The sequence below is a fragment of the Neovison vison genome, chromosome 11 (assembly GCF_020171115.1).
Source record: "Neovison vison isolate M4711 chromosome 11, ASM_NN_V1, whole genome shotgun sequence".
In the NCBI taxonomy this organism is placed as follows: Eukaryota; Metazoa; Chordata; class Mammalia; order Carnivora; family Mustelidae; genus Neogale; species Neogale vison.
The window spans coordinates 181928907-181955813 of record NC_058101.1 but is presented as its reverse complement, the minus strand read 5'-3'; the positions used below and the strand labels follow the sequence as shown (position 1 = coordinate 181955813).

The 26907-nt window shown below is 41.1% G+C and overlaps 2 protein-coding genes and 1 long non-coding RNA gene across 5 annotated transcripts; 1 reads left to right on the top strand and 2 right to left on the bottom strand.

Annotated features, from left to right (window-relative positions):
- Nucleotides 1-1177: 1177 nt before the first annotated feature.
- LOC122889899 lies at nt 1178-3591 on the bottom strand. Its single transcript, XR_006380992.1, has 3 exons — nt 3442-3591; nt 3006-3096; nt 1178-1213 (listed from the first exon to the last, which is right to left on the bottom strand). It is a non-coding gene; the product is annotated as an uncharacterized LOC122889899 (long non-coding RNA).
- Nucleotides 3592-3609: 18 nt separating this feature from the next.
- MAK16 (MAK16 homolog) lies at nt 3610-17898 on the top strand. The gene is made up of 10 exons (XM_044225407.1): nt 3610-3704; nt 6209-6258; nt 6351-6460; nt 6567-6631; nt 7453-7604; nt 9830-9884; nt 15570-15644; nt 16364-16474; nt 17203-17268; nt 17409-17898. The coding sequence occupies exons 1-10, from the start codon at nt 3690-3692 to the stop codon at nt 17598-17600; spliced, it is 891 nt and encodes a 296-aa protein (XP_044081342.1). The 5' UTR covers nt 3610-3689; the 3' UTR covers nt 17601-17898.
- On the bottom strand, nt 15709-26907 carry TTI2 (TELO2 interacting protein 2). 3 transcript variants are annotated; one of them, XR_006380991.1, is made up of 8 exons: nt 25832-26907; nt 24291-24477; nt 23107-23199; nt 21422-21609; nt 21201-21344; nt 19146-19308; nt 18055-18234; nt 15709-16445 (listed from the first exon to the last, which is right to left on the bottom strand). XR_006380991.1 is itself a non-coding variant. In XM_044225406.1 (8 exons), exons 1-7 carry the CDS (start codon nt 26476-26478, stop codon nt 18130-18132), a joined length of 1527 nt encoding a protein of 508 aa, XP_044081341.1. In that variant the 5' UTR covers nt 26479-26907; the 3' UTR covers nt 15709-16445; nt 18112-18129. The 3 variants fall into 3 exon arrangements, 2 of the variants coding, with proteins under 2 accessions (XP_044081341.1, XP_044081340.1); XM_044225406.1 differs by having other exon boundaries at nt 18112-18234; XM_044225405.1 differs by lacking the exon at nt 15709-16445 and having other exon boundaries at nt 17786-18234.

The window sequence follows — 26907 nt, the reverse complement described above, 5'->3', positions numbered from 1 at the left end:
CTTTGTATTTATCTGAAGAAAATGAAATATTAAACTCCAAAAAAGATATACAGCTGACTTTTGAACGATGTGGGCGTTAGGGGCACACAAACCCTCAACCGGTTACATAGCTGGCATATGTATCATCTACTGTATTCTTAGTATAAACTAAGCTAGGGGAAAAAATGTTAAAAATCGTAAGAAAAAAAATACATTTACAGTACCATACTTTATTTATTGAAAAAAAAATTCACATATAAGTGGGTCCACACAATTCAAACCCATGTTGTTGAAGGGTTAATGGCATGCACCAGCACATTCATTGCAGCATAATTTATAACACCCAAAGATATAGTAAGAACCTAAATGTCTACCAATTGATGAGTGGATAAGAAAAATGGAATATTATTCAGTCATTAAAAATGGAATCTTGGGGCACCTGGATGGCTCAGTGGGTTAAGCCTCTGCCTTCAGCTCAGGTCATGATCTCAGGGTCCTGGGATCAAGTCCCACATCAGGCTGTCTGCTTGGCGGGGAGCCTGCTTCCCCTCTCTCTCTGCCTGCCTCTCTGCCTACTTGTGATCTCTCTCTCTGTCAAATAAATAAAAATCTTTAAAAAAATAAAAATAAAAAATAAAATAAAATAAAAAAATAATAAATAAAAATAAAACCAGAAAGACAACAGAGCTCATAGAAATAGAGAACAGAATGTTTGGGGAAGGGGGTAAATGGGTGAAGGCAGTCAAAAGGCACACCCTTCTAGTTACAAAAATGTCACAGTGGGGCACCTGAGTGGCTCAGCTCTCGATTTCAGCTCCCATCATAATCTCAGGGTCATAATATCAAGCCCTGGGCTCCGAACTCAGCACTGAGTGGGCTTGAGATTCTCTCTCTCCCCCTCCCCCTGCATCTCCTTCTCTCTCTCTCTCTCTCTCTCTCTCTCTCGCATGCACACATACAAGTGCATTCTAAAATAAATTTTTAAAATATTTTTTAAAAGTCATAGATATTTAATGTGCAGATCGTGATTACAGTTAAAAAAAAGAAAGCATGCACTACATATTTGAAAGTTGCTAAGAGCAACGCCTGGGTGGCTCAGTCGGTTAATGTCTGCCTTCAGCTGACGTCATGATTCCAGGGTCCTGGGATTGAGTCCCACATCAGGCTCCTGGCTCAGCCTTGGTGCAGAGCCTACCTCTCTCTCTGCCCGCTGCTCCCGCTGCTTGTGTGGTCTCTGGCAAATAAATAAGTAAATAAAATTCAAAAAAAAAAAAAAAGTTGCTGGGGCGCCTGGGTGGCTCAGTGGGTTAAAGCCTCTGCTTTCTGCTCAGGGTCCTGGGATCAAGCCCCGCATCAGACTCTCTGCTCAGCGGGGAGCCTGCTTCCTCCTCTCAATCTCTGCCTCTCTGCCTACTTGTGATCTCTGTCAAATATAAATAAATTTTAAAAATCTTTAAAAAAAAAAAGGATATAGTCTTTTAAAAAATAAATAAATAATTCAATAAGTTGCTAAGAGGGTAATCTTATCATTAGAAAAAAAATTGCAGGGGCGCCTGGGTGGCTGGCTCAGTGGGTTAAGCCACTGCCTTTGGCTCAGGTCATGATCTCAGAGTCCTGGGATGGAGCCCCGAATTGGGCTCTCTGCTCAGCAGGGAGCCTGCTTCCTCCTCTCTCTCTGCCTGCCTCTCTGCCTGCTTGTGATCTCCGTCTGTCAAATAAATAAATAAAATCTTAAAAAAAAAAAAAAAAGAAAAAAAATTGCAGGGGCTCCTGGGTGGCTCAGTGGGTTAAGCCACTGCCTTTGGCTCAGGTCATGATCTCAGGGTCCTGGGATGGAATCCCGCATTGGGCTCTCTGCTCAGCAGGGAGCCTACTTCCCTCTCTCTCTCTGCCTGCCTCTCCATCTACTTATGATTTCTCTCTGTCAAATAAATAAATAAAATCTTTAAAATAAAATAAATAAATAAATAAATAAAATTGCAATTATATAGTGACACATGTTAACTGAACTCACTGAGGTGATCATCTCAGCATATACATATATCGATCATTATTTTGTCCTACTGAAACTAATATATGTCATTAATAAATCAGTTTAAAAATTATTTACTGGATTCACCTGTTGGTGATGAGCAGGGAAGGAGTATTATTCTAAGTCTAACTGAAAAATACATCACTTCCCCTACTTAAAACAATTTGGGGAGTGTGGTGTGGTACATGTGGTGATTATTATCGAGCTTTTGATTTCTTCCAGTTTATTATTTCTTAAGAAGCTTCATCTTTTTACTTACTTTTAAGGGAATCTCTATGCCCCAGGTAGGGCTGAACTCACTACCTGGAGATCAAGAGTCCCATGCTCTACTATTAAGCCACCCAAGCACCCCTCTTCCACATTATTCTAAACTTGATTTTATTAACATAAAAGGGCATGTGTATGTGTGATGAGTGCCCTCTAGGTCGTTAAACCAGGGAAAGCAAGCAGGTGAGTGAGAACGATCACAATTTTTTATGAAGCAATGTAAAATAAACTATGCATTTAACATGCCTCCAGTTCTCATATACCCTCATTTTTCAAGTGGGATAGTTTGCTAAAGGGTGATTTACCCCAAAATACTTTGTAAAGAGCAGTTGGTTTTTATAACCTAAATTTGGCTCCAAAAACCAGGGCCAAATCAATGGTTTCCAAGGGTTTTTTGTTTTTTTTTTTTTTGGTTTTTTAAAAGATGTATTTATTTATTTTTAGGAGGAGAGAGCCAGCTGAGGGGAGGGACGGAGGGAAAGGGAAAGAGAACACGGAAGCCAGCTCCCTGGTGAGCTAGAGGGGCTGGATCCCAGGACCCTGAGATCATTACCGGAGTCCTGAGTTAACCTGAGTTAAGCCTCAACCTCGCTGACTGAACCACCCACCCAGCTACCCCTCCAACCGGGTGGTTCTAATTCATAGTTTTTATCAGCATGCAACAAAATTACATTACTTACGATAAACTTAATTCTTTTATAATGTGATATGCAAATTAAGTGCCCACCCTTATTCCGAGATTGTGCCTTTTTTACTCTCGGTATGAAACTGGCCTTTCTTTAGAAAAACGGGGCGAGCTCCTAAACGTCTTCTTTTTCCTGTCAAAATAAAAAGAGGGGACAACTCTGTTAATTCTCCAGATTTCTTCTGCTTTTAATGTTATCTAATCCATGAATTTCAAAGGTCAAGACCCAATGCCACACCAAACCACAGGGGCTGCAGGGTTAAGTGAGGGGAAGTGCGTGCGGGAGCGAGGGACTCGGCTGAAGAAGGACCGAGTTCGAGCCCCCCAGCCCCGGCGGCCAGGAGCTAAGGGCGGGAGACCGCGCTTGCCCGGGACAGGGATCGCCGCCGGCGTGGGCCCACCAATCCTCAGGCGCAGTCATAGGCCGCGCTAAAGCCAAGGGCACGCCCAGGAGGGCGGAGTGGCAGGGGCCGCTCACCGGGTTTCCAGTCTCAGAGGGAGACCCTGGACAGGACGTGGGCGGTGCGAGCTGGCGGAGATTCGCGGGACGTGCGGGTGGACACGGAGGTGCACGCGAAAGTTACGCCGCCAAGAGGCGCTAGGCAAACCCGAGAAGTCAAAACTCTCGCGATAGGTGAGGCTAGGCTCTCCGGAAGTGATTTCCCGGAAGAAGCATGGCTGCTCCCTAGATTTGGCCCGGGCTTTGCACGCTGAACCGCGGACGCCATGCAGTCGGATGATGTGAGTGTCGTGTTTCTCTGCCACTTGAGTTCTCCTGCTTTAGGAGACTCGGAGACCACACACTCAGCTGGCCTATGCGATTAGCCTCGTTGCTACAGAACCAAGGTTTCCAGAAGCCCGAATTCCGAGCGTGGGGCTCTCACGTGTCTACCCGGGATCCCCAGCCCGCAGCCTTACCTGGGTGGAGGGGCTGGAACATCGTCACTTCAGTCCACAGGGTTGGCTTCCAGTCTGTGGTACCCAGCAATGAGGGGCTTCCCTGTGGTGGGGACGTGGGAGGCAGGCGCGGGTGGGGGGAGGTGGGGGAGGGTATGGTCAAGTTTGGATATGAAATTTAAGGATCCCTTTCTTCCACGTGTATGTTACTTTTAAATCTGCTTTTTCTGTGTTAGGTTTTGTTATATTACATTTGCTTCATTGTCTGCCTAAATCGTAATTTTGGGGGAAGCATACTCGATTTATTTAGTTAGTTACATATATAAGAAATATGAAAGTGCTTACGGTGTGTCAAGCACTGTGGTAATTACTGGAGATTTCGTTTTTAACAAGCAAACAAAAGACCTCTTTTCCTGGAGCACTCCGGTGGGGGAGACAGATGGGAAACACGTGAACAAATTGAAAACCACTCTACTGTGTAATAATACTGTGAAAGAAAGACCTAGGTTGATGAAGTAGAGAGGAATTAGCAGAGATTACTTCAGACAAAGCTGATCTGGGAAGGTTTCTTGAGTGGAAGACGTTTGAACTGAGATCTAAAAGATGAGAATGAGCCGTCATTGAGGGAAAAGCCAAAAATCCAGGCAATGGGAACAGTAAAATGCAAAGATCTGGAAGTAAGAGAGAAGGAGTATACTCAGGAATGCCAGTGTGGCCTGTGCTATAGGAATCGCGGCAAGTGGGAGAGGTAATGAAGTTGGGTATGCTTGCATGACAAGAACATGTAGAGTGTTGTAGGAAGTATTTTTAGGGCTTCTAATGGGAAATGACATCTGACTTATTTTGTGAAGAATTGTGTAGTTATGTGAGAGGCTTTTGAAGGAGAGGAAGAATGAAAGCAAGGAGATTATTGTATATTGAAAGTTGTTTCAATCAAGGTAGTGATGGGAGAGAGGAAAAGAAGGGGATGAATTTGAGATCTGTATTATTGGTGTAACTGAAAACACAACATGATCCCTTCAGTGAAAAGGGAAAAGGAGAAATCAAAGGATTTTTGGATTTGGACAAGTGATTCAGTGGTGGTTATATTTGTGGAGAGCAGGAAGGAAAACAGTATTTTGAAAGATGTGGAATTGAGAGCTTCATTTGGTTGTTAATGTGTGTCGTGCCTTTCGAGCATCCAAGTGGATATGTTGGGTTGACAGTTGGATGTGTATATACTTCCTCTGGGGAGAGAAGTTTGACCAGGAGATGACAATTTGAGAGTCATCAACTTAAGATGATATGTAAAGCCACAAGCTAGAATGAGCTACTTTCCCAGTTTGATTTCCTCTCACCTGTTTCCTGCCATCCCCCACCAAACACACATCCTATAAAATTCCAAAATGTTACTCTGTTTGTTAACATTTATGTTTTGGGCTTTGACTGCTTTAACTTCTTTAAAGCCTTTCCCAGTTCCTTAGCGCATCTCACTCAAAGGCTCTGATAAACTTCTTTTGAGGCCCTTAGACTGCCGATTTGTGCCTTCCCCCTAAGTAGATAGGTAAAACTGTTTAAGGATTCTGCCTTCCTTGATTCAACAAATACTTGAATACCTCCTGTGTGTCAGGACTTAGAGATTTCAGTGCCTTAATAAATTAAATATGCAATCAATGCTGAAAGAATAAAGAACACATTAGTAGAAGATAGAAGAAGATTATTTTTCTTTTTTTTTTTTAAGATTTTATTTATTTATTTGACAGACAAAGATTATAAGTTGACAGAGAGGCAGGTGGTGGGAGGTGGGGGGAAGCAGGTTCCCTCCTGAGCAGACAGCCGGATACGGGGACTGATCCCAAGACCCTGAGACCATGTCCTGAGCCAAAGGCAGAGGCCTTAACCCACTGAGCCATGTAGGCGCCCCAGTAGATGATTTTTTTGCCAGATAAGATCAAATTATGGTACGTATATCCAACAATCTAGTACTCTGCAGCCTTTTACAATAGATAATGAACATACTAGGAAAAAAAGGAATGTTACAAAATACATATACATTTCATTTTTGTTAAAGATATAGGCATAGTGGTTGGTGGAAAGTACATGTACAGAAAAAATTCAAAAATATTCATAAAATTCTAATGAAATTTTTATCTGTGGGTCTTGGGGTGATGGTTATTGTCAATTTGTATCTACTTTTTCTCCAAGAACCTGTGTAAAAGGAAAATAGACTATTTTAGAAAGCATTTCTTCCTCTCATTCCTCAGACTTTTTTGAGACTTCCTCAATAAACCGGCGCATTGTTTTCTTGACTTCATATTCCCATCTGTTCGGTCAGAGCAACTGAAATGGGTTTTTTCTTTGTCTTGTAGGTTATCTGGGATACACTAGGAAACAAGCAGTTTTGTTCTTTTAAAATAAGGTGAGTCTAGACTTGCAACTTAAACAAAGATTCCGTCAGTTGCCCTCTTGGTAGCCCATTTTATAACTTTTGCTCTTTTCCTCCCTTTGTAGAACGAAGACTCAGAGTTTTTGCAGAAATGAATATAGCCTGACTGGACTATGTAATCGGTCGTCTTGTCCCCTGGCAAACAGTCAGTATGCCACCATCAAAGAAGAGAAAGGTAAGTCCTTCGTTTTAACTTCCATGAGAACTAGTCAGCAGCTTTTAAAAGGATGTTCCCTAGCCTCTCTGTAAATAATATTAATGACATTTACTTTATCCTGCAGGACAGTGCTACTTGTATATGAAGGTTATAGAGCGAGCAGCTTTTCCTAGGCGTCTCTGGGAACGGGTAAGACTTGGGACAAAAAATTACAATGATCATTAAGAGTGAAAATGCCACATGCTTTTTTGTCTTCCTTGACTGTAGCTGTAATAAACTTCTTTTTTTTTTTTTTTTTTAAGATTTTATTTTATTTATTTGAGAGAGAGAGAGACAGTGAGAGAGAGAATGAGCGAGGAGAAGGTCAGAGAGCGAAGCAGACTCCCCATGGAGCTGGGAGCCTGATGTGGGACTCGATCCCGGGACTCCAGGATCACGCCCTGAGCCGGAGGCAGTCGTTTAACCAACTGCGCCACCCAGGCGTCCCTGTAATAAACTTCTTTTTTTTTTTTTTTTTTAAAGATTTTATTTATTTATCCGACAGACAGAGATCACAAGTAGGCAGAGAAGCAGGCAGAGAGAGGAAGGGAAGCAGGCTCCCTGCTGAGCAGAGAGCCCGATGCGGGGCTCGATCCCAGGACCCTGAGATCGTGACCTGAGCCGAAGGCAGCGGCTTAACCCACTGAGCCACCCAGGCGCCCCCCTGTAATAAACTTCTAATTAAGATTTATTTGTTTATGAGAAAGAAGAGAGAGTGTGCAATCCTGGAAGTGGGGAGTGGGTGAAGCAGACTCCCTGTTGAGCTCAGAGCCCAACACAGGGCTTGATCCCAGGACCCTGAGATCATGACTGAACCAAAATCAAGGAGTCACGTGCTTCACCAGCTGAGCCACCTAGGCGCCCCTGGATTAAGCTTTTGAAGCCAACCTCATTAGGCCCCATGGGTATCATAGCAGTGAAGACCTCATAATTTACTCTTACTCTTTAAGCTTTCTTTTTCTGTTTGGTAGGTTCGGCTTCATAAAAACTATGAGAAAGCACTGGAGCAAATAGATGAAAATCTAATTTACTGGCCCCGTTTTATTCGACACAAGTGTAAGCAGAGATTCACCAAGATCACCCAGTATCTAATTCGAATTAGAAAACTTACACTAAAGCGACAGTAAGTATTTAGATGATTCATTTATTATATTTATTTTTTTTTTTTAAGATTTTATTTATTTGACAGACAGAAATCACAAGTAGGCATAGAGGCAGGCAGAGAGAGAGAGGAGGAAGCAGGCTCCCTGCTGAGCAGAAAGCCCGATGCGGGACTCGATCCCAGGACCCTGAGATCATGACCCGAGCCGAAGGCAGCGGCCTAACCCACTGAGCCACCCAGGCACCCCAGTCTGTCTTTCCATGGGTCATTTTAGGAAAATGAGAGATTATGAAATCTCTAGTAATGCTTATTAAATCCAGTTTTGGATAACCTTTTATGATATGCTGCTAAGAAGAAAGTTTACCTCTGGTTAAAACAAGGGGCGTTAGAGAGGAGAAGGGAATTTGAGTAAATTGGAAGGGGAGGTGAACCATGAGAGACTATGGACTCTGAAAAACAATCTGAGGGGTTTGAGGTGGCGGGGGGGTGGGAGGTTGGGGTACCAGGTGGTGGGTATTATGGAGGGCGCGGCTTGCATGGAGCACTGGGTGTGGTGAAAAAATAATGAATACTGGTTTTCTGAAAATAAATAAATAATAATTTTTTAAAAAACTGATTATTATATGATAAATCAGAAATCAGAGAAAAACAAAACAAAACAAAAAAAGAAAATATAATCAAATAAAGACTTAAGGAAGGATAATACCACGTTTTTTTGTTGTTGTTGTTGTTGTTGTTTCCCAATTTATTTATTTTCAGAAAAACAGTATTCATTATTTTTTCACCACACCCAGTGCTCCATGCAAGCCGTGCCCTCTATGGTGCCCACCACCTGGTACCCCAACCTCCCACCCCCCCGCCACTTCAAACAATACCACGTTTTTTGATTGCCAAACTAAGGGCTAACTATATTCTGTGATTAAAGAAAAAATTTCTTTCCTTCTGTTATTATGTATTTCCCCATAAAGTGTTGGGTCAGTGGCTCTGGGAATGCAGGAGGAACAACAGAAATGACCGCTGATCTCTGGGCTGCCGTCTTCCAGCCCCCTCCCCCCCATTCCTCAACCCTTGACTATCCCGCCAAAAGGATATGTGCCCAGGTCACGGCTCCATAGGTAACCCAATACCTATGCAGGAAACAGAAGTATCAGGACCCCCCACTCCATACCCTCCGACCACCAAATATCCTACCATATATGGATGTGAGCCCATGCCCTGCCTTGGCCCGATAAAAGACCCCCACCGACTCCCTCCCAGTGCGACTTCCCTGACTCCACTTTCCAGAGTCGTGGAGCCTCGCCCAAGGGTGCCCACCTCCTCCCTGTATGACTTTCCTGGCTCCCCTTCTCCTGAGCCCTGAAACTTTGCTGGAGGGCACCTTTAATAAATCTTGCCTTGTGCCTACCTAAAAAAAAAAAAAAATTGTGCCTTTTGATGTTGCAGGATTTAAAAAACAGTATAGTAAAACTTGAGTGACCCCCCTCCCTGTCTGAAAAGCAGCTTCAGAAAATTTTCTTTATAACTCCCTGACAGAATCATATAATTAAGGAATTGACAATGACCTAAAAATTTTGGATAAATAAGAATAAAAGAACTTTACTCTGAGTTTACTGAAAACTAATTTTTAAAAATAATATGAAATCCACAGAATTAATTGAATATTTTCCTAAGGAGTGATGGATCCTAATAATTTTTCATTGTGAGCTACAGAGAAAGCTAAAGATGGCAGTTTTCTAAAGAAAATTCTTTTTCCTTGTTAACTAAAGCATTAATCTTGGCATAGTAAATGCCCTCAGAAGTCTCAGAATGCCTACAGAAAACAAAAAGTGAAATACACATTAAAACACATGTGAAAATGTCTGACTTTTTATAGCATGAAATACTTAGAAGATAGTTAAATATATAATCTCGTCTAGATGGAGCTGAGTCCTACAAAATCAACTCCAATCCTTTTTTCTTATTTTTTTAAAAAATATTTTATTTATTTATTTGTCAGAGAGAGAGCCCGTGAGCGCATAAGCAGGGAGAGTCGCAGGTAGAGGGAGAAGCAGGCTCCCTGCTGAGCAAAGAGCCCCACGTGGGACTCGATCCCAGGACCCTGGGATCATGACCTGAGCCAAAGGCAGACACTTAACCTAACCGAGCAACCCAGGCGCCCCTCTTCCCCCTTTTTTTTTTTTAAAGGAACACACAGTGTATACTTGGGTTTTCTGATAATGTGTTTTATTTTGTTTTATTTTCCGCAGGAGGAAACTTGTTCCCTTGAGTAAGAAAGTGGAACGGAGGGAAAAAAGAAGAGAGGTAACTTACCATTTTGGTATTCATAGCTTCTGTATTTTCACTGAGGGTAGGGGTGTGTAGTAGGGATCATGAAAAAGATTCAGTCACTATTGTCTATGAACTGTTCAGGCCTTGGGTTCACTAATGGCTAATACTGTTGTATTAGTTGTGTAAGATGTCGGATATTCATATTTTAAGATTACGACTTCCAAGGCAGGTTAAAATAAGGGTTCTTGGGGATATATATATATATAACAGAGAACAGAAGGAATACCTTGTCTGAAATTCTTGCAATTCAGTGTTTCAGAAATCAGACCTTTGGTGTGTTGCCTTTCTTTTTTTCCTCTCCACCCCCTGCCCCCCACCCCGACCCAGCATGGTAAGCCTCTTTAATTCCCAATCCCTATTTCCCCCATCTTCTCACCCACCTCCCCTCTGGTGACCATCTGTTTTCTATAGTTAAGAGTCTGTTTCTTGGTTTGTCTTTTTGACTTGTTTTTCCTTTTCTTGTTTTGTTTCTTAAACTCCACGTAAGGAGTGAAACCTGTGGTATTTGTCTTTTCTGACTTAATTCATTTAGCATTATACTCTCTATCCATGTCTTTACAGATGGCAAGATGTTGTTTTTTTTATGGCTGAGTAATTTATTCCAATGTGTATATATATATATATATATACATACATATATATATGTATATATATATATGCTTCTGTATCCATTCTTCGATCCGTGGACACTTGGGCTCTTCCCATACTTTGGCTATTGGGAATAATGCTGCAGTAAACAAGGGTGCGTGCGTCCCTTTGAATTAAAGTGTTTTGGTATTTTTTTGAGTAAATAGCCAGTATACAGTGCCTGGCTCATAGGGTAGTTCTATTTTTAACTTTCTGAGGAACCTCCGCACTGTTCTACAGTGGCTGCCCCAGTTCACATTCACACTAATAGTGCAGGAGGGTTTCTTTTGCTCCATGTCCTCACCAACATTTGCTACAGTTTCTTGTGTTGTTGATTTTAGCCATTCTGACAGGTGTGAAGTTATACCTCATTGTAGTTTTGACTTGCATTTCCCTGATGAAGAGTGATGTTGAGCATCCTTTCCTGTGTCTGTTAGCCATCTAGGTGTCTTCTTTGGAGAAGTGTTCATGTCTTCTACCCATTTTTAAATTCAATTATTTGTATTTTGGGTATTGAGTTTTGTATCACTTCTTTATGTATCTTGGATATTAACCCTTTGTCAGATTTGTCATTTGCAAATACTTTCACCCATTCAGTAGGTTGCCTTTTAGTTTTGTTGATTGTTTCCTTTGCTGTGCACAAACTTTATTTTGATACAGTCTCAATAGTTTATTTTTGCCTTTATTTCCCTTGTCTCAGGACACAGATCTAGAAAAATGTTGCTGTGGTGGATATCAGAGAGATGACCCTCTGTGCTCTCTTCAAGGATTTTTATGGTTTGGGGTCTCATATTTAGCTCTTTAATCTATTTTGAGTTTATTTTTGTATATGGTGAAAGGAAGTGGTCCTGTTTCATCCTTTTGCCTATGTTTGTCCAGTTTTCCCAACACTATTTGTTGAAGATCCTGTCTTTTTCCCATTGTATACTCATTCCTCCTTTGTGAAAGATTAATTGACCGTGTAATTGTGAGTTTATTTCTGGGTATTCTGTTCCATTGATTTATGTGTCTCTTTTTGTGCCCGAACCATCGTGTTTTAATTACTATCACTTTGTAATATAACCAAATCTGGAACTGGGATATCTCCAGTTTTGTTTTTCTTTTTCAAGTTTGCTTTGCCTATTCAAGGTTTTTTGTAGTTCCATAAAAATTTTAGGGTGTTTTTGATAGAGATTGCATTTAATGTGTGGATTGCTTTGGGTACTATGGACATTTTTAATAATATTTGCTCTTCCATCCCTTGAACATGGAATGGAATGTCTTCCCAGTTTTGTCTCTTCTTTACCAGTTTGGAAGCCTTGTATTTCTTTGTATTGTCTGATCGCTGTGGCTAGGACTTCCAGTACTCTGTTGAGGAAAAGTGGTGAGTGGACATCCCTGTCTAGTTCCTGACAATAGGGGAAAAGCTCTTTCCCCATTGAGGATTTTGGCTGTAGATATTTCATATAAGGACTGTATTATGTTGATTATTATTATTATTATCATACTGTCCCCTCTAGACCTACTTTGCAGAGTTTTTATCAAGAATGGATGTTGTGGGGCGCTTGGGTGGCTCAATGGTTTAAGCCTCTGCCTTCAGCTCAGGTCATGATCTTAGGGTCCTGGGATCAAGCCCCGCATCGGGCTCTCTGCTCAGCCCAGGTCCTGCTTCCCCACCTCTACCCCCCCACACACACACCCCCCACTGCCGCAGCTGCCTCTCTGCCTACTTGTGATCTCTGTCAAATAAATAAAATCTTTTAAAAAAAAAAAAGAGAGAGAGAGAGAGAAAGAGAGGATATTGTACTCTGTGAACTGCTTTTATTGCACCTGTTGAAATGATCCTGTGGGCTTTATCCTTTCTCTGAAAGATGTGATTTATCACGTTGATTGTTTTGTGAATATTGAACCACCCTTGCATCCTGGAAATAAATCCCACTTGATCATGGTATATGATTTTTTTAATATATTGTTGGATTCGGTTTGCTAATATCTTGATGATTTTTGCATCTGTATTCATGAGAGATATTGGCCTTTAGTTCTCTTTTTTTGTGGTGTCTTTTTCTGGTTTTGGTATCAGGGTATTATTGGCCTCATAGAATGAATTTAGCAGTTTTCCTTCCTCTTAGGGTTTTTGGAAAAGTTTCAGAATGGGTATTAACTCTTCTTTAAATGTTTGATAGAATTTGCTTCTGAAGCCATCTGGGCTTGGACTTCAGTTTTGTGGAGCATTTTGATTATTTCTTCAGTCTCATTGCTGTAATTCGTCTGTTCAAATTTTCTGTTTCGTCTTGTTTAATTTTGATGGGCTATAGATTTCTAGAAATTTATCCATTTCAAGATTTTATTTATGTATTTGACAGAGATCACAAGTAGGCAGAAAGGCAGGCAGAGAGAGAGGAAGGGAAGCAGGCTTCCTGCTGAGCAGAGAGCCCCATGTGGGACTTAATCCCAGGACCCTGAGATCATGAGTTGAACCGAAGGCAGAGGCTTTAACCCACTGAGCCACCCAGGCGCCCCAGCATGTAGATTTTTATACTATTCTGTCACATTTGTATTTCTGTGATGTTAGTGGTTATTTCTTCTCTCTCATTAGTAATTTTATTTGGGTCACCAGGGTTTGAGCATTCTAATCTGATGCACTAGCAGCTCTGCAATGAAACATAAAAAGAGTCACACTAGATGGAATTTCAAAAAAACTTTTTAAGGAGACTTGTCAGTTCAGTTCATTATTAGGCCACTAAATTCAGTGTTTTGGATTTTGAAATTGGTTATAAGGAATTGACTGGGATTGTTTCTTTGAGGTCAGCTAGGTGGCTTTGTTACCAGATTAATGAATACTGGTGGTACTACCCTGCTGTCCTGGGAAAAATCGAGTCAGGAATCACCAGCCTTTATCACAGAGAGCAAGTCTGCCTGTCCCACGTCCCTGGTACCTTATTCAAGTTGACTTTTCTTCTGCCTTTCAAGACCTAGGAATTAGCTCTTCCTTACAAGTTCAAATTTTCAGTTATTCTGGGTATTTGCTCTGCATACTTCCCCTCTACCAACAGACATTTCCCTGATCATTTGGGATCATTTGTCATGGTCTATCAAGAAATCACGCTAATAATTTGGTGCCTTTGTTCCTATTACTCATAAAGAGTTTTGGACTTCAGAGCTACAATAACATTCATCTCCGAACTGTTCTGATTCTTCACCAAAGAAATTTTTGAACATATGCTCCCTGGTGTATTACTTATGTTATTATACACGTGTACTTGCACTAATAGGTATATAACTGACATACCTACTATTGATATAGTGAAATGAAGGTCTGGTTCTTTGCTGAGAAGGAATTTGTTTTTAATTAAGGGCTCTCGTGACTGATAGGTACCTCAGAGACACATCAAGAAGTGCATTGTTGATGGTTTGCGTTAAGTACTGGCTCTGCATTTTTCATTCTTCAGCAGTTTTGTAGAGGTTTTTATTCAGATGTAGCTAGTGAGTTTGCTTCTTCCCTGATTGCTAAACATTTGTTCTTGCAAGCCTTTCAGAGGAAATTAAGTTGTTCTTCTACCAAGTAAGTTTGAAGCCTTCTGAGAAATGTCAGTTTGGAAGATTTTTAAATGTGCTGGAAAATTATGTTTCCAGATTGAGTGTGATTTGCTGCATTTGTGGGAGACATAGGTTTTAACAATGTCACTTATAGATGTAATCACTTTTCTTTTTCAAATGTTCTATCCACAGAACAAGTTTAAAAACATTTTAGACTCTGTTAAAATAGGCTTTTCTCTTGAAAGAATAGAATAAGTGTATTTATTTTTTAAAGCTTCTACTGTTACATATTACACAGTCATTTGTCATCTTGGCAAATTTGGTACTTTTTTTGTGAAAAATACATAACTCTAAGTTGTACAACTCTTTAAGTACTAAACAATTAAATAGCATAACTTTATAATCTCTGATGGTATTGCAAACTATTCGATAATCTGTAAATCCATTTAAGCAAACATCCAACTGCATATGCGTGCTATAATCATGTGAATAAAGTAGTGAGATTCCCGTGTTCAGACTCTACAGTATTTTTCCCTCTGGTTATCTTACTTTCTGAAACACAGCTATTTGCTTTATGGCCAGAGTTAAGGCATCAATGCTAGTATTCATAAAGAAATAGAACACTTAATTTTTAAAGAAAAAGTACATACACAGCAATTTCATCTATTTTCTGCCTACATGTCAATGGATCAGCCTTGAGGTGTGAGCACCCACTTTAGAGAAAGTGCATGATAGCCTTGTAACCGGTCATGTGCCCCCGGCTCCCTGTATTTTATCCTACACACTGTACATCATTCCAACAAAGTGCCAGTATATGAGACTTTTAAAATCTTTTATGATATTTATATTAATGCAGACTTGGGCGAGAAAGACTGAGGTTAGATTTTCATGTTTTGGTTGTGGGTGCTATGTGCGGTTTTTTATAAGATCACTGGAGGAAGAGATTTTTAATCTATTTTTGTCAGTCACATGGAATTTAGCATGGTTTTAGTAAAACCCTATTTCCCTTTCTCAGCTTTTACAAAATCTGTTTCAGGATTGCTCATTTTTTTTTGTCTTAAGATTTATTTATTTGACAGAGGGTGAAAAAGCAGGGGAGAGGGAGAAGCAGACTCCCTGCTCAGCAGGGGGCCAGTTTGGGGCTCCATCCCAGAACCCTGGGATCATGCCCTGAGTTGAAGGCAGACACAACTGAGCCACCCAGGCACCCCAGGATTGCTCATTTTCTAAGACACTTAAATGTTTATAGACCTGCATGCTTTGTAGATCTATGAAAGGTTTTGTTAGAATTTAATTCAGAATGCTATTTTTAAAACCACTGGAACTTTTAAAATTAAAAGGTTCCCAAGGTTTAAAAGCAGGAATGTATCTGGCTGGAGAGGCATGAATCCTGGTGATAGCAAGAGTGGGAAAAAGTGATTTTTTTAAATAAAAACTCCCGTTTCTTCCACTTCTACAGGCTGAAAAATGAGTATTAATGAAGTAAATGGATTTACTCAAATTTTTCTGTTACAGGAAAAGGCATTAATAGCAGCTCAGCTGGATAATGCTATTGAAAAGGAATTGCTGGAGAGATTGAAACAAGATACGGTGAGAAAGCTAGGAGCCTTGGGATATAAATACTATTTTTCAGACCAGTAATAATCATGCTGGGAAACAGAAATGTGTTTTATTTTCGAAGATGCTGGAAAGATCTTCACTTTAATTTTGTTCCTGGAATAGAACAAATATATAGCCCTTGGCTTCCCCATTTTATTTGGTTGACACGAATGCATGAAGTGTTCTGGTCACCCCGATGCTCCCCATTCAGTGTAAGAGACCTCTCTCTGCACCGTACTGCCAGTCCTGTTCACGGTGCAACAGTTCCCGATCTCTGTATGAAAGGCAGGCAGTCTTGATCCTCTTGCACACTACCCTAGTAATCTTAGGCTCTTTAAAATGAGTTTTTAGTTCTTTTTAAAAATTAGTGTCATTTACAAGACAAAAATGAATAAAACTTACTTTTTCCTTATTATTTGCTGTCTGTCAGCAAATTTACATGTGTTCTAACCCATGGGTTTTATACACTACTACGTTTTCAGTGATGTGCTTCTATTCTTCATGGAAGTTACCCATTTGATTTTAACCACTGATTATTTAAAATGTGTTTTTAAAGACATTGTTGATTCTAGGCTTGAAATTAATACAGAAATACTACTACGTATCAAGTTAAGTATTCTCATTTGATCACTGAGGAATATGCTTATTGGATGTGGACTTCAAGTGTAAGACTGAGATGTCATTAAAGCTGATGTGTTTCTGTTCTTCAGTATGGCGACATCTACAACTTCCCCATTCACGCCTTCGACAAGGCCCTGGAACAGCAGGAGGCAGACAGTGACTCTTCAGATTCTGAGGAAAAAGATGATGAAGATGAAGAAGTAAGCCTTGTTTATTTTTGCTTCAACGAGCAGTAATCTGCAGAACTAGAACTCTTTACATGTACTTGAGAGACAGAGTATCATTTTCATTCCCCTAACCAAAAATAATTCTTTGGTCATTTTTTCTATCATGAGGTTAATTTTAACTCAGCCAACAAACTACATATTGACAGTTTTGCTTATTGGAATTCTAAAACTTTTCCTGCTAGGGGACAAATGAAGAATCCTTTCTAGCTGATAGAATATACCATTACGAAACCTACCGAAATTTATATAGGATTTAATTTCACTATTAATATAATTGAATGATTGCATTTTAGGAAAAGGCCAGATTTAGCAAGTAGTTGCTTAATCATATGGAACACTCACATAGGCACATAGGTGTACTTTTCCTAGTAGTAACCCTTTTTTGGTTTTTGAATTTAAAATAGGTTTAATTAAATGTACATAATTGTTTGTAAAGCTCTATCTAAAACTGATTTTTCTGACAGATTAAAATGAGGATGTTTTACCTCTAATAATTTGTATTAGGCATGAGAATTGAAGTCCCTGAAATGTTTTTAAATCAGAAGTATTAAATTTGGAAGTGAGTAGATTTTGGTTGAGCCTAGTAAGTAGACTATGAATCCGTCTGTTGTTTATGCACTTACTTATCAAACAATAGTACTGGGTGTGTAAGCGGAATTTTCATTCTGTATTTTGAACTTAACAGTTATGTTTTCTTTTAGGATGTGGGCAAGAGAGAGTTTGTGGAAGATGACGAGGTGGATGAGAGTGACATAAGTGATTTTGAGGTGAGATTTTGGGCCTTCGGGGAAAAGAAGGTTTCTGAACACACAGGCAATGAATTTTCTGGTTCTAAATTGAGAGTGCAGTGAAAGGAATCTGGCCCATAAATCTAGCATTTTCTCTTTTCTTTTCCTCCCCATATCAGGATATGGATAAACTGGATGCCAGCAGTGATGAAGATCAGGATGATAAGTCCTCTGTGGAGGAAGAAAAGGCCCTTGATGCCAGACATAAAGGCAAAACACCCTTGAGAGGACCCTTGCGGAGAAAGAGAGCCTATGTGGAGATCGAGTATGAGGAGGAGACAGAGCCTGCGGCCAAGGCCAAAACGACGTGACTTCGCCCCCAGCATTTATGAACAGGACTGAACATTTTCAACATCCTCCTTTCTTTTACCATAAGCATGTACACACCTCCAGTTTTTGCTCTTTCATATGGCATTGAACACAATATTTGTGTTTTTAATATTTATGCTACTTCTGTGGGGCAAGAAATCTGGGAGGAAGTGAAGGAAGTCTTAAGTTGTGAACAGAGTATTTTTATAGCATTGGCATATGCTTTGAAGTAACAGCTTGAGCCCAAGAAGTTTAACAGATGAATTTGTGGGTATAAATATTTCTAAATTTTAAATGCTATCCACCCGTTTTTCTTGGCGTCCTCCCCCCCCACCCCCCAACTTTATTTAGAAATGTCCAGACTTCATTTTTTTTTCTTGTTCTCTCTTCCCTACTTCTGTGGGAGTAAAAGTAGGAAGAAGAAGGTCTAAGTTATAATGTTCAGTATGAAAATACCTTTTTTCTTAAATCATTCTGTTTACACAGTTGGAACAAGAAGAAAAGCCTTCCTACTTTAAAAGTATGAGAAATTTAATTTCTGTCGTAGGACGCGCCTTCAGACACCTGCTGCACTTTTCTGATACAGTTCACCACCTTGCTGTCTTCACAGCTTTGGAGAATTTTGGCCAGGAGATCCTGCAACATGAAACCAAATAGGCTTTGATTTTTTTTTTATTTTTTTAATTTTTTTGACACTTTTCCTTTTACCTTGGTTCTTCTTTCTTGGTACCATACTCAAGGAATGAATGAAGAGAGGAGACTAGAAAGCAGTTCATGGAATAGGTGTTACGTTAAAATGTGCTGGCGTGCACGTGTCCTGCTGGACCAGGAAGAAGCAGGTTAATACCAGCCCATGCAAATTAGATTGGATTCAGGGCTCGAAAACTTGCCTGACATGAAAACCGACACAAAGTTATTTGAATAAACTAGTAAAACAACAAATACTATTTCTAAATGTTTTTAGAATATGAATTTCTTCTCATGTTGCTTTATAACTTTAAATTGAAGATTTCTGGGGAAGATTAAATGGGGGAAGAAATGAGGCAATAGTTTTATTAAATATATTTAAATAGACAGATAGCTATTATATGCTTTAGCTTTGAAAAGTAAACTTTTGTGGAATGTGAACCTAAAGGAAGAATTCCCATATGAATAAATAGGAAAATGGAAAATACGGTTGCCCCGGAAAAACTAGAAACATTTTTGGGATCTGAATCACTCTACTTATATCACTCCTTGGTGGCTTACAGCTCACTATTTCATCATTTAAAAAAAAAATTCAGATGACTAAAATAGAACTTAAGTTTTATAAACTTAATATTTTGCACATTTTCTGTCCTATCCCCCAGAGACCTCTCCTAACCCTCTTGCTTTTTGGTCTAAACAGTTCTGAATAGCTTTAAAATAAGACTAAGGGTGTTAATCAATCCCCTATTGAAGGGTAGCGGTCTCCAAGATGGGGATCTGAACCTTCCATGTTCATTTAGACGGTCAGGCATGTGAACAGTTATAGGTATTACTTAAGGACCGGATGCAGACTCTCCTACCTTCACCTGTCCTTGAGAACAGTGGTCCAGGAGAATCAGGCAATCCGTGGCTTCCTCTAATAAGGCATTCTTAACAGGCTCAGGTGTAAGATTTGGATCCCTTGCTACATCGCATATCAGTTTTAGGAGAGCCTTCAGCAAGACCACAAGTCTACAGGAAATTCTGGAATCAAGAAGAAAAAGTTATGTTCATACTCTAAATCAGGATATTAAAGCAGATTTCAAAGGCCATCCAGGCCCTCATTTCCTAAATGACTTAAAGACCATGGAGCTAGAAGCAGAACTAGAGACCAGATACCAGATTTCTTAACTTCAAGCCCCCTTTTTCCCTGCAGCGTAGTGTGTACTTATACACACACTCTGCCTAAGAATACCTTGCTCCCCTTCCAGAACCTGGTTCTACTATAAAGAAGTCATCCCTCCTGAAAAGGGAGAAGTGGGATCTCCCCTTACCAGGGGCTTAGACTTTGGGCCAAAGAGGAAATGGTCCACAGTACTTAAACTTTTATGCAGTCTTGGGCCTGGAAGTTAAAGTGGGAGAAATAAGCTTGGTTTCTGGGACCTGGGACCTCCATGTCAACTGGAATCTTCTGTCATTTAGTTCAGATCTGGCTTACCATCACTTAAGCCCAGCATATTTACTTCAACTTACTAGTCTTTCTGAAGGTTTTTATCTTGATTAAAAAAGAGTTCTGGTGGGCACCTGGGTGGCTCAGTTGGTTAAAGCCTCTCTGCCTCCTGCTCAGGTCATGGTCTCAGGGTCCTGAGATCCAGCCCCACATCGGGCTCTCTGCTTGGCGGGGAACCTGCTTCCCCCACCCTCTCTGTCTGTCTCTCTGACTACTTGTATCTCTGTCTGTCAAATAAATAAATAAAATATTTTTTAAAAAAAAGTTCTGGAAAACGATAGTGGTGATGGTTGTACAAAATTGTGGAGGTAATTAATGTCACGGAGTCCACTTATTTTTTTTTCTCTGAGTCCACTTTTAAATGGTTAATTGTATGTACTTCTTTTAATAATAAAAAAAAACCCTTAAAAGCCTTAATCAGAGCTGAAAAATAATTTGTAGTGGGAAATATGCAATCTAAACTGTATCTCTGGACAGAAACGTGACTGGGAGAATAACAGTCTGCATCTCTTCATCTAATAAATATTAAGTGGTTTCCTACATTGTTTGCTGCTCAGCTCAGCAGAAACCTGCTGTTTCCCACTCCCAAGGCCCCCTCCTTCCACGTAAGAGATCCTCTTCTAACCTTCCCACTTAGGCCTGCGAATCTTGACTTGGGCACTTAGTCTGCTCTTTAAAGGCCTGGCAGCATTAACTGGATTCGTTTTCATTCATCCGTCCACTCAGTCTGTTCCAGTCCATTCATTCTTCTGATATTGGTGTATTTAATATCCAGGTACTGAGTAAACTTCTGTATACTCCATATCCCAGAGTGGGCTTATAGTTCAGTAGGGGAGAAAGACCGGAGGTAAACAAAGGCAGTCCAGTTACAGATGTAACTAAGGGTAAAAACTACGGTTCAGAAAAGATAACAGATGTTGTTGGAGCACTGGACTCTAGGTGAATTCAACTTTGTCGTCCAGCAATCAAGTGTTTGTTGACAAAACATGTCTGGGTTCCAGTTTTTTGTTCTGACACCAATCTCCAGCTGGAGTTGGAATGCTTTCTAAGCAATCATATCCTCAATTAGGATTCTCCTGGTTACTGCTTGGTAGGTGTTCAGTAACGTGCAATGAAGTTCTCTACTCTCAGATTTAAAAAACTCTAAGGGTGAACAAAGTTAAATGTGTCTACCGTAGTACTTCGAAGCGGCCTTTGAAATTCTAATATGCATTATAAATCTAGAGATGTATACCTGCAGTAACAATGGGTATATTTTACCTTTTCAGTATGACTTCCTCAGTTCAAAACCTAACAGAAATGTAAGCATGGGAAATATTCAAATACAAGGCATGTCCTTAAGACTCTGTACACCTGGGCAAGTCCGGGAGAGAAAACTGGTTGAGTTCTGTCCCTCTTGGCACACGTGCCTGCTTGGCTGTTTTACCTGGGCCATGCATACTGCATGAGAAGTTTCAGAGTTTCCAGTATCTTCAATCTAGCCTCCTCCTCTGGCCCATCATAAACCTCCAGATAACTAATGATGACTCGCTCCAGCCTCTTCAAGTGCCGGACAGTTAGGATCCCCAACCTAAAAAGTAAAGAGAGAAGGTGGCACCAAGGAGATGAACTTGAAGAGCAGGCCAGACCAGCAGCCCGGGCACTCACCTCTTCACAAACGCTGGGAGGTTTCTCGCGTAGGTCCTGCGTAAGAGAAGGCGGTGTTCCGGCTCCATGTGGGTCAGGATCAACCGCAGCACCTCATCGCAGTGTGTGCTGGGTCGAGCGGCACCTCCTTTCCAGTGCAGGCCTTTCTCCAGGACGGGGAATAAATCCAGCAGACACAGGAGCACAGCCTAGGAGGCAGTAATAGAAAAGAACTGTTTGCCCATTTGCATTCACATTCGCTGACTGGTCTTGCAACTTGATCAATCCATCCTTGGGGTCTGTGTCAGAATTCTGAAAGATACAAGTAATACATGAAGTGTATTTTACTTTATATTTTCAAGCTGGTTTTACATTATCTCCGAACAAGTTAACACCTTCTCTTCCAGACTCCTCTTTGCTTTGAAACAGGACCTTATGGGTACAGCTGAGACTTTAACCGAAACTGTGGGAGTCTAAGTCTATCGCCACTAAGTTTCTAAGTTTAACTGGCAGTGTCATGTGCTCACAATTAAACTGCTCTTAGAAAGAATCTATAATGGTCCTCAACTGTGTCCAGGGAGACCACGCTACATGAAGTTTCGGTGTGCAGGCACTCCCTTCCAGCTCTCTTGGGATTTTTGTTTTTTCCTCTTAGGTTTTTTTTTTTTTTTTAAGATTTTATTTATTTCTTTGACAGAGGGAGAGAGCAAGAGGAGTGTGAAAGGGAGAAGCAGGCTTCCCGCTGAGCAGGGAGCCGGAGGCAGGGTTCGATCCCAGGACCCTGGGATCATGACCTGAGCTGAACGCAGACGCCTAACGGCTGAGCCACCCAGGCGCCCCTCAGTTTTGTTTTTAAACCATCGTCTAAAGAACTCTAAACTTCTTGGCTGTCAGTACCTGGATCTCAATTTAATACTTAAATTAAATTAAATTTAAAAAGAAAGGTGGATGGGGACATGAGGAAGAGAGAACAGGCGTAGAAGAAAGAGCTTACTTCTACCTCTGATTTTATATAACTTGTTTCTTCTGTCTTCAGAATGTTCTTGCCCCTCCTCAAGAACTTGTGCTCATCCTTCAAATATCACTCCTTCCCAAACGCTCCCAAACCGTCCCAGCACCACCAAAGCTGGTCAGCCGCCCTCCGCTGGACACCCACTGCGCTCTACACAAACCTCTTCTTAACAGATTGATCATGCTGTACCATACACATGTATAAGTACTCATTTATTTACACGTCTTTCCAAAGGATTTCTTAAAGCCAGCAGCTCTGTCTGATCCATTCACTCCTGGAACCCACAATGGCTACTCACACACAGCAGATATTCAGTGTCTTTTGGAAGGAAGAATGTCACCATAATACCCAACATACAAAGAGTTTCAAGTGTGTGTTGAAATAAGCAGAGAAGGACACAAGTTAATAAAAACAGAACTTCAAACAAAGCAGCCCTCAACTGATAAAAAATTGACCCAGATGAAGACAAATCACTGGCTCTGTGGAGCCTCAGAAATGTGGATGCCTACTTAGTATTGAGACATTTCCACTAGTCATTTGCTACTGCTTTATTTTCAAGTTGGCTATGACTTAGTCATCATCCTCAATTTCCAAAAGAGGAAAATGTGTCTCAACTATTCTTACTCATATAATACCAACTTCTACTCAAATTTGAGAACTGAGATTCACAGTAGTAAACAAATCGTACAATTACCTGAATGAGGTTGTACTCTGGTGTGTAGAGGTGGCTGAAAAGGGCATGGTATAGGACCTGGGCTCTGTTATACTGGAGCAAATCAGCAGCTGGCTGCAAGCAGACAAATTACCCAATTAAAAGTTTCCCAACACTGCAAACTGTTGGTGATTTTTAAAAATATTTTATTTATTTAAGATTTTATTTATTTGTCAGAGACAAAGAGAGCAGGGGGAGGGGCAGAGAGAGAAGCAGGTTCCCCTTAGAGCAAGGAGCCCAATGAGGGACTCGATCCCAGGACCCTGGGATCATGACCTGAGCTGAAGGCAGACACTTTACTGACTGAGCCATTCAGGAATCCCAGATTTTACTTATTTTTGTGAGAGAGCGCATGTGCACACAAGCAGGAGGGAAGGGCAGAGGAAGAAGCAGACTCCCCGCTGAGCAGGGAGCCCCATGAGGGATTTGATCCCAGGACGCCGGGATCATGACCTGAGTGAAAGGCAGATATTTAACTGACTGAGCGACCCAGGCACCCCCGCAATGTTGGTAATTTTGAAACTGAAGTATGGATACACAGAATCGATCATGCCATGGGATTCATTATTATCACTCTCTACTTCTGTGTATATTTTAAAAACTCCGTAATACACAGTTTAAAAAAAAAGTTTACTTGAGTAATATAATAATGGCTTGCACATTTGAATTTAACTTCTTTCAGTTTCTGATTTTTTGCTTCTTGGAAGTCAACTTGAATCAACTCAAGGTCTGGTTATTCAGTCTGACATGCAGGATGATGGCCCAGGTGTCTTATACATGTTACTTATGAGGTATAATCTACTAGGTTGGCAGAAAGAAAATATAAAGAAAAAATAGGGGCGCCTGGGTGGCTCAGTGGGTTAAACCTCTGCTTTCAGCTCAGGTCATGATCTCGGGGTCCTGGGATCGAGCCCTGCATCGGGCTCTCTGCTGAGCGGGGCGCCTGCTTCCTCCTCTCTCTCTCTGCCTGCCTCTCTGCTTCCTTATGATCTCTCTCTCTCCCTCTGTCAAATAAATGAATAAAATCTTAAAAAAATATATATATATGAATGTAGCCATAACAACATTAATAGAAGTTAATATAAGATATAAAAAGACAACGATAAAATGATATCATGACTCAACCCGTCCCATCTACACAGATGATACAGTGCAGGGCTGCTTACCACATTCAGCACAATGTGATGGAGGCAGTATACACCCAGTATTTTGTTCTCGGTTTGATAGTCATCCGAGATGAGCAGTGATGGGGGAAGTATCCTTTCCAGATGTTGGTTCAGCCAGGGTCGGGTGACCTGTTGCAGAGTCCATGAGAAAACATGTTTGGTGGCTGGGTTATTCTTCCAGGATTCCCTACACGGAAATGTGAAACCACATTAAGTAAAGTGACGTGGTGTTAACTAGCAAAGAAAATCAACCTCTTCAAGCTAAACAGACCATTTTCTTGTCCTTGAAAAGAATACATCACATGTAACTCTTGGTGTTATACATTTTAAGATTTGGATCAAAATAACTTACAGAACTTGCACTAAAAGAACAAAAAACAAAAAACCCAATACTAAGTACATTTAACAATCAATCAGCCAGGACTCTAGGTCTAAAGCTTATCCAATGAAAAGGAGGCATTCAGAACAGTAGCTTGTAAAGAATCTGTGGTGATGGTGTGGGGGGGTTACAGGGAAGACCTGCTAAGAAGAGATAAAGGAGTGGGGCGTCTGGGTGGCTCAGTCAGTTGAGCGTCCGCCTTTGGCTCAGGTCGTGATCCCAGGGTCCTGGGATTGAGTTCCACCACCAGGCTCCCTGCTCAGTGGGGAGCCTGCTTCTCCCTCTCCCACTCTCCCTGCTTGTATTCCCTCTCTCACTGTCTCTGTCTAATAAATAAAATCTTTTAAAAAAGGTGGAGGAGGAGAGGAGTAAAATACCTTCTGTATTATTGTAAGTTTAACAAGGGAGCAAGTGAATCGAGATTTGAACAAAAGCAATTTACAGCTTATAAAGTGGGCTTAAACACGTTACTCAACCTTCAAAATAACTGTGTAATAGATAATATCTTTATATTACAAAAAAAATTAAACAGGTTCAGAAAGGCTCTCCGACCTGGTCCTACTCAGAAGCAATAAAAAGAAGTATGAGCCTACCTCAAAACTTCAAGTTCCTGGTAAAACGACAGTTATGTACACAGTTTTTTCTCATCACTCTCCTCCTACTAATAGTAACATATAAAGTAGCAAGTGGCACTCACAGAAAATATTTTAGCTAATAGCAATCTGAAGGGCTTTTTTCATCCCAAACATCACTTCCCTATCTAATAACCATCCTTATCTAATAACTAGTGATGAGTTTCAACATCCCTAATTTTAAATTCAAACTCTGAGTTTAAAGCCTCTCCAGATCCGCATCCTCACCTAACTTAAGAAACTTGAGTATAAATAAATGGGACAGAACTTCCAATGTCCAGGGCAGTTGTGAGAACCGGAAAGAGCACCAGGAAATGGGAGTCTGAAAACCTGGGCTCTAATGTCGAATTTGCCAATACCCAATAATGTCATTTATAGAAAATCGCAATCTTCCTGGGCCTTAAGAGACCCGCTATTATCGGGACTCCTTTATCTTACCATCGAGGAAACTCAGGTTCCTTTGAGCTCTAACAATTCTAAAACTTTAGGATGAAGCTCGAGTTAATGGCCCCTTTGACAAAAATACTCACTTATTCAAATCTGGTTTGAGAAGCTCCATTATTAAAGTAAATCTCCCTTTCTCGTCTTCATTTTCTCCGTGCAGAAATCCTGCCACGGAACCACACTGAGTAACTCGGAGGAGTAAGGCGAGCACCTCCCCAGCAACGTCTCGGGATCTTGGGCTGGTCCACGGTTGCTCCAAGCTGTGTGTAACGGCGAAAACATAGATGGGTCCTGCCAAGGGACGGAGGCCTATCTTCCACGTAGGACAAAGCAAGGAATTCTTGGCCGCCTCAATTTTCCCCATTAATTTAAGAAACAGTATCCCAACTGCTGCCCCCTTCTCAGCCACTTCAGAGTAGCCCTGAGCTCTACCTTCCTGCTCCTTGGGTGGGGCTGCATACTTCCCCAGGGCTTTTGCCACCTGCCCCAGCATCTCGGACATTCCGCGGAGCGACGTGTCGCTCCCCTCAAACAACTGATCACATTCTGCAGCTTCTATTAGAGCATCGAGGTCCTGAATTGCTGCACTTCTGGCCTTGCCCCGTCGGGACTCCTCGCAGGTAAGACGATGCAAAACCTGGGATAAAGACTGTCCAAGGGTGGAGGAAGGCGGATCTCCCGGCAAGGAAGCGCCTTCCCGCGATGGCTTTTCCCGAGAGCTGTCCTGCTCCATTCCTCAGCTGGCAGCAGTGATGAGCCGGTCCCCTCCAGAGAGCCAAGATGGGACGCTGATGGGGATCTGCTGAAGAAAAAAGGACCACCCGGAGGCTGGAATTCTCTCGAAGAACGCAACGAAAACCAAATAAAACTGCAAGACTTGGAGGCTGGGGGGTGCGAGTCTAACCCCCCCAAGATTTACACTCCGGGTAAAGGAAAAGATGGAGGAAACGGAAAGGAGCCTCTCTGGAAGTAACAGAAGCTCTGACTCCCAACAGCAGATAAATTATCCTTGCCTTTCTGAAGATTAAAAGCAAACCAAAAAAATAAAAAATAAAAACCCTACGAGTTTAAAAAAAATAAATCCTTAAGGCCTGACACATGCACCCTCAACGGAACCTCCACACCCTCCACTACCGCTCTACCTATTAGGATCCGGACCCAC

Coding starts and splice junctions, on each gene's coding strand:
- TTI2 (XM_044225406.1), bottom strand. CDS start 26,478: ATGGAGCAGGACAGCTCTCGGGAAAAGCCATCGCGGGAAGGCGCTTCC. Junction 24,478..25,831: donor CTCAAACCAGATTTGAATAA/GTGAGTATTTTT, acceptor ATTTCCGTGTAG/GGAATCCTGGAAGAATAACC. Junction 18,235..19,145: donor GTTCTCAAGGACAGGTGAAG/GTAGGAGAGTCT, acceptor TTCATGTTGCAG/GATCTCCTGGCCAAAATTCT.
- MAK16 (XM_044225407.1), top strand. Junction 6,632..7,452: donor CTAGGCGTCTCTGGGAACGG/GTAAGACTTGGG, acceptor TCTGTTTGGTAG/GTTCGGCTTCATAAAAACTA. Junction 15,645..16,363: donor AGAGATTGAAACAAGATACG/GTGAGAAAGCTA, acceptor TCTGTTCTTCAG/TATGGCGACATCTACAACTT.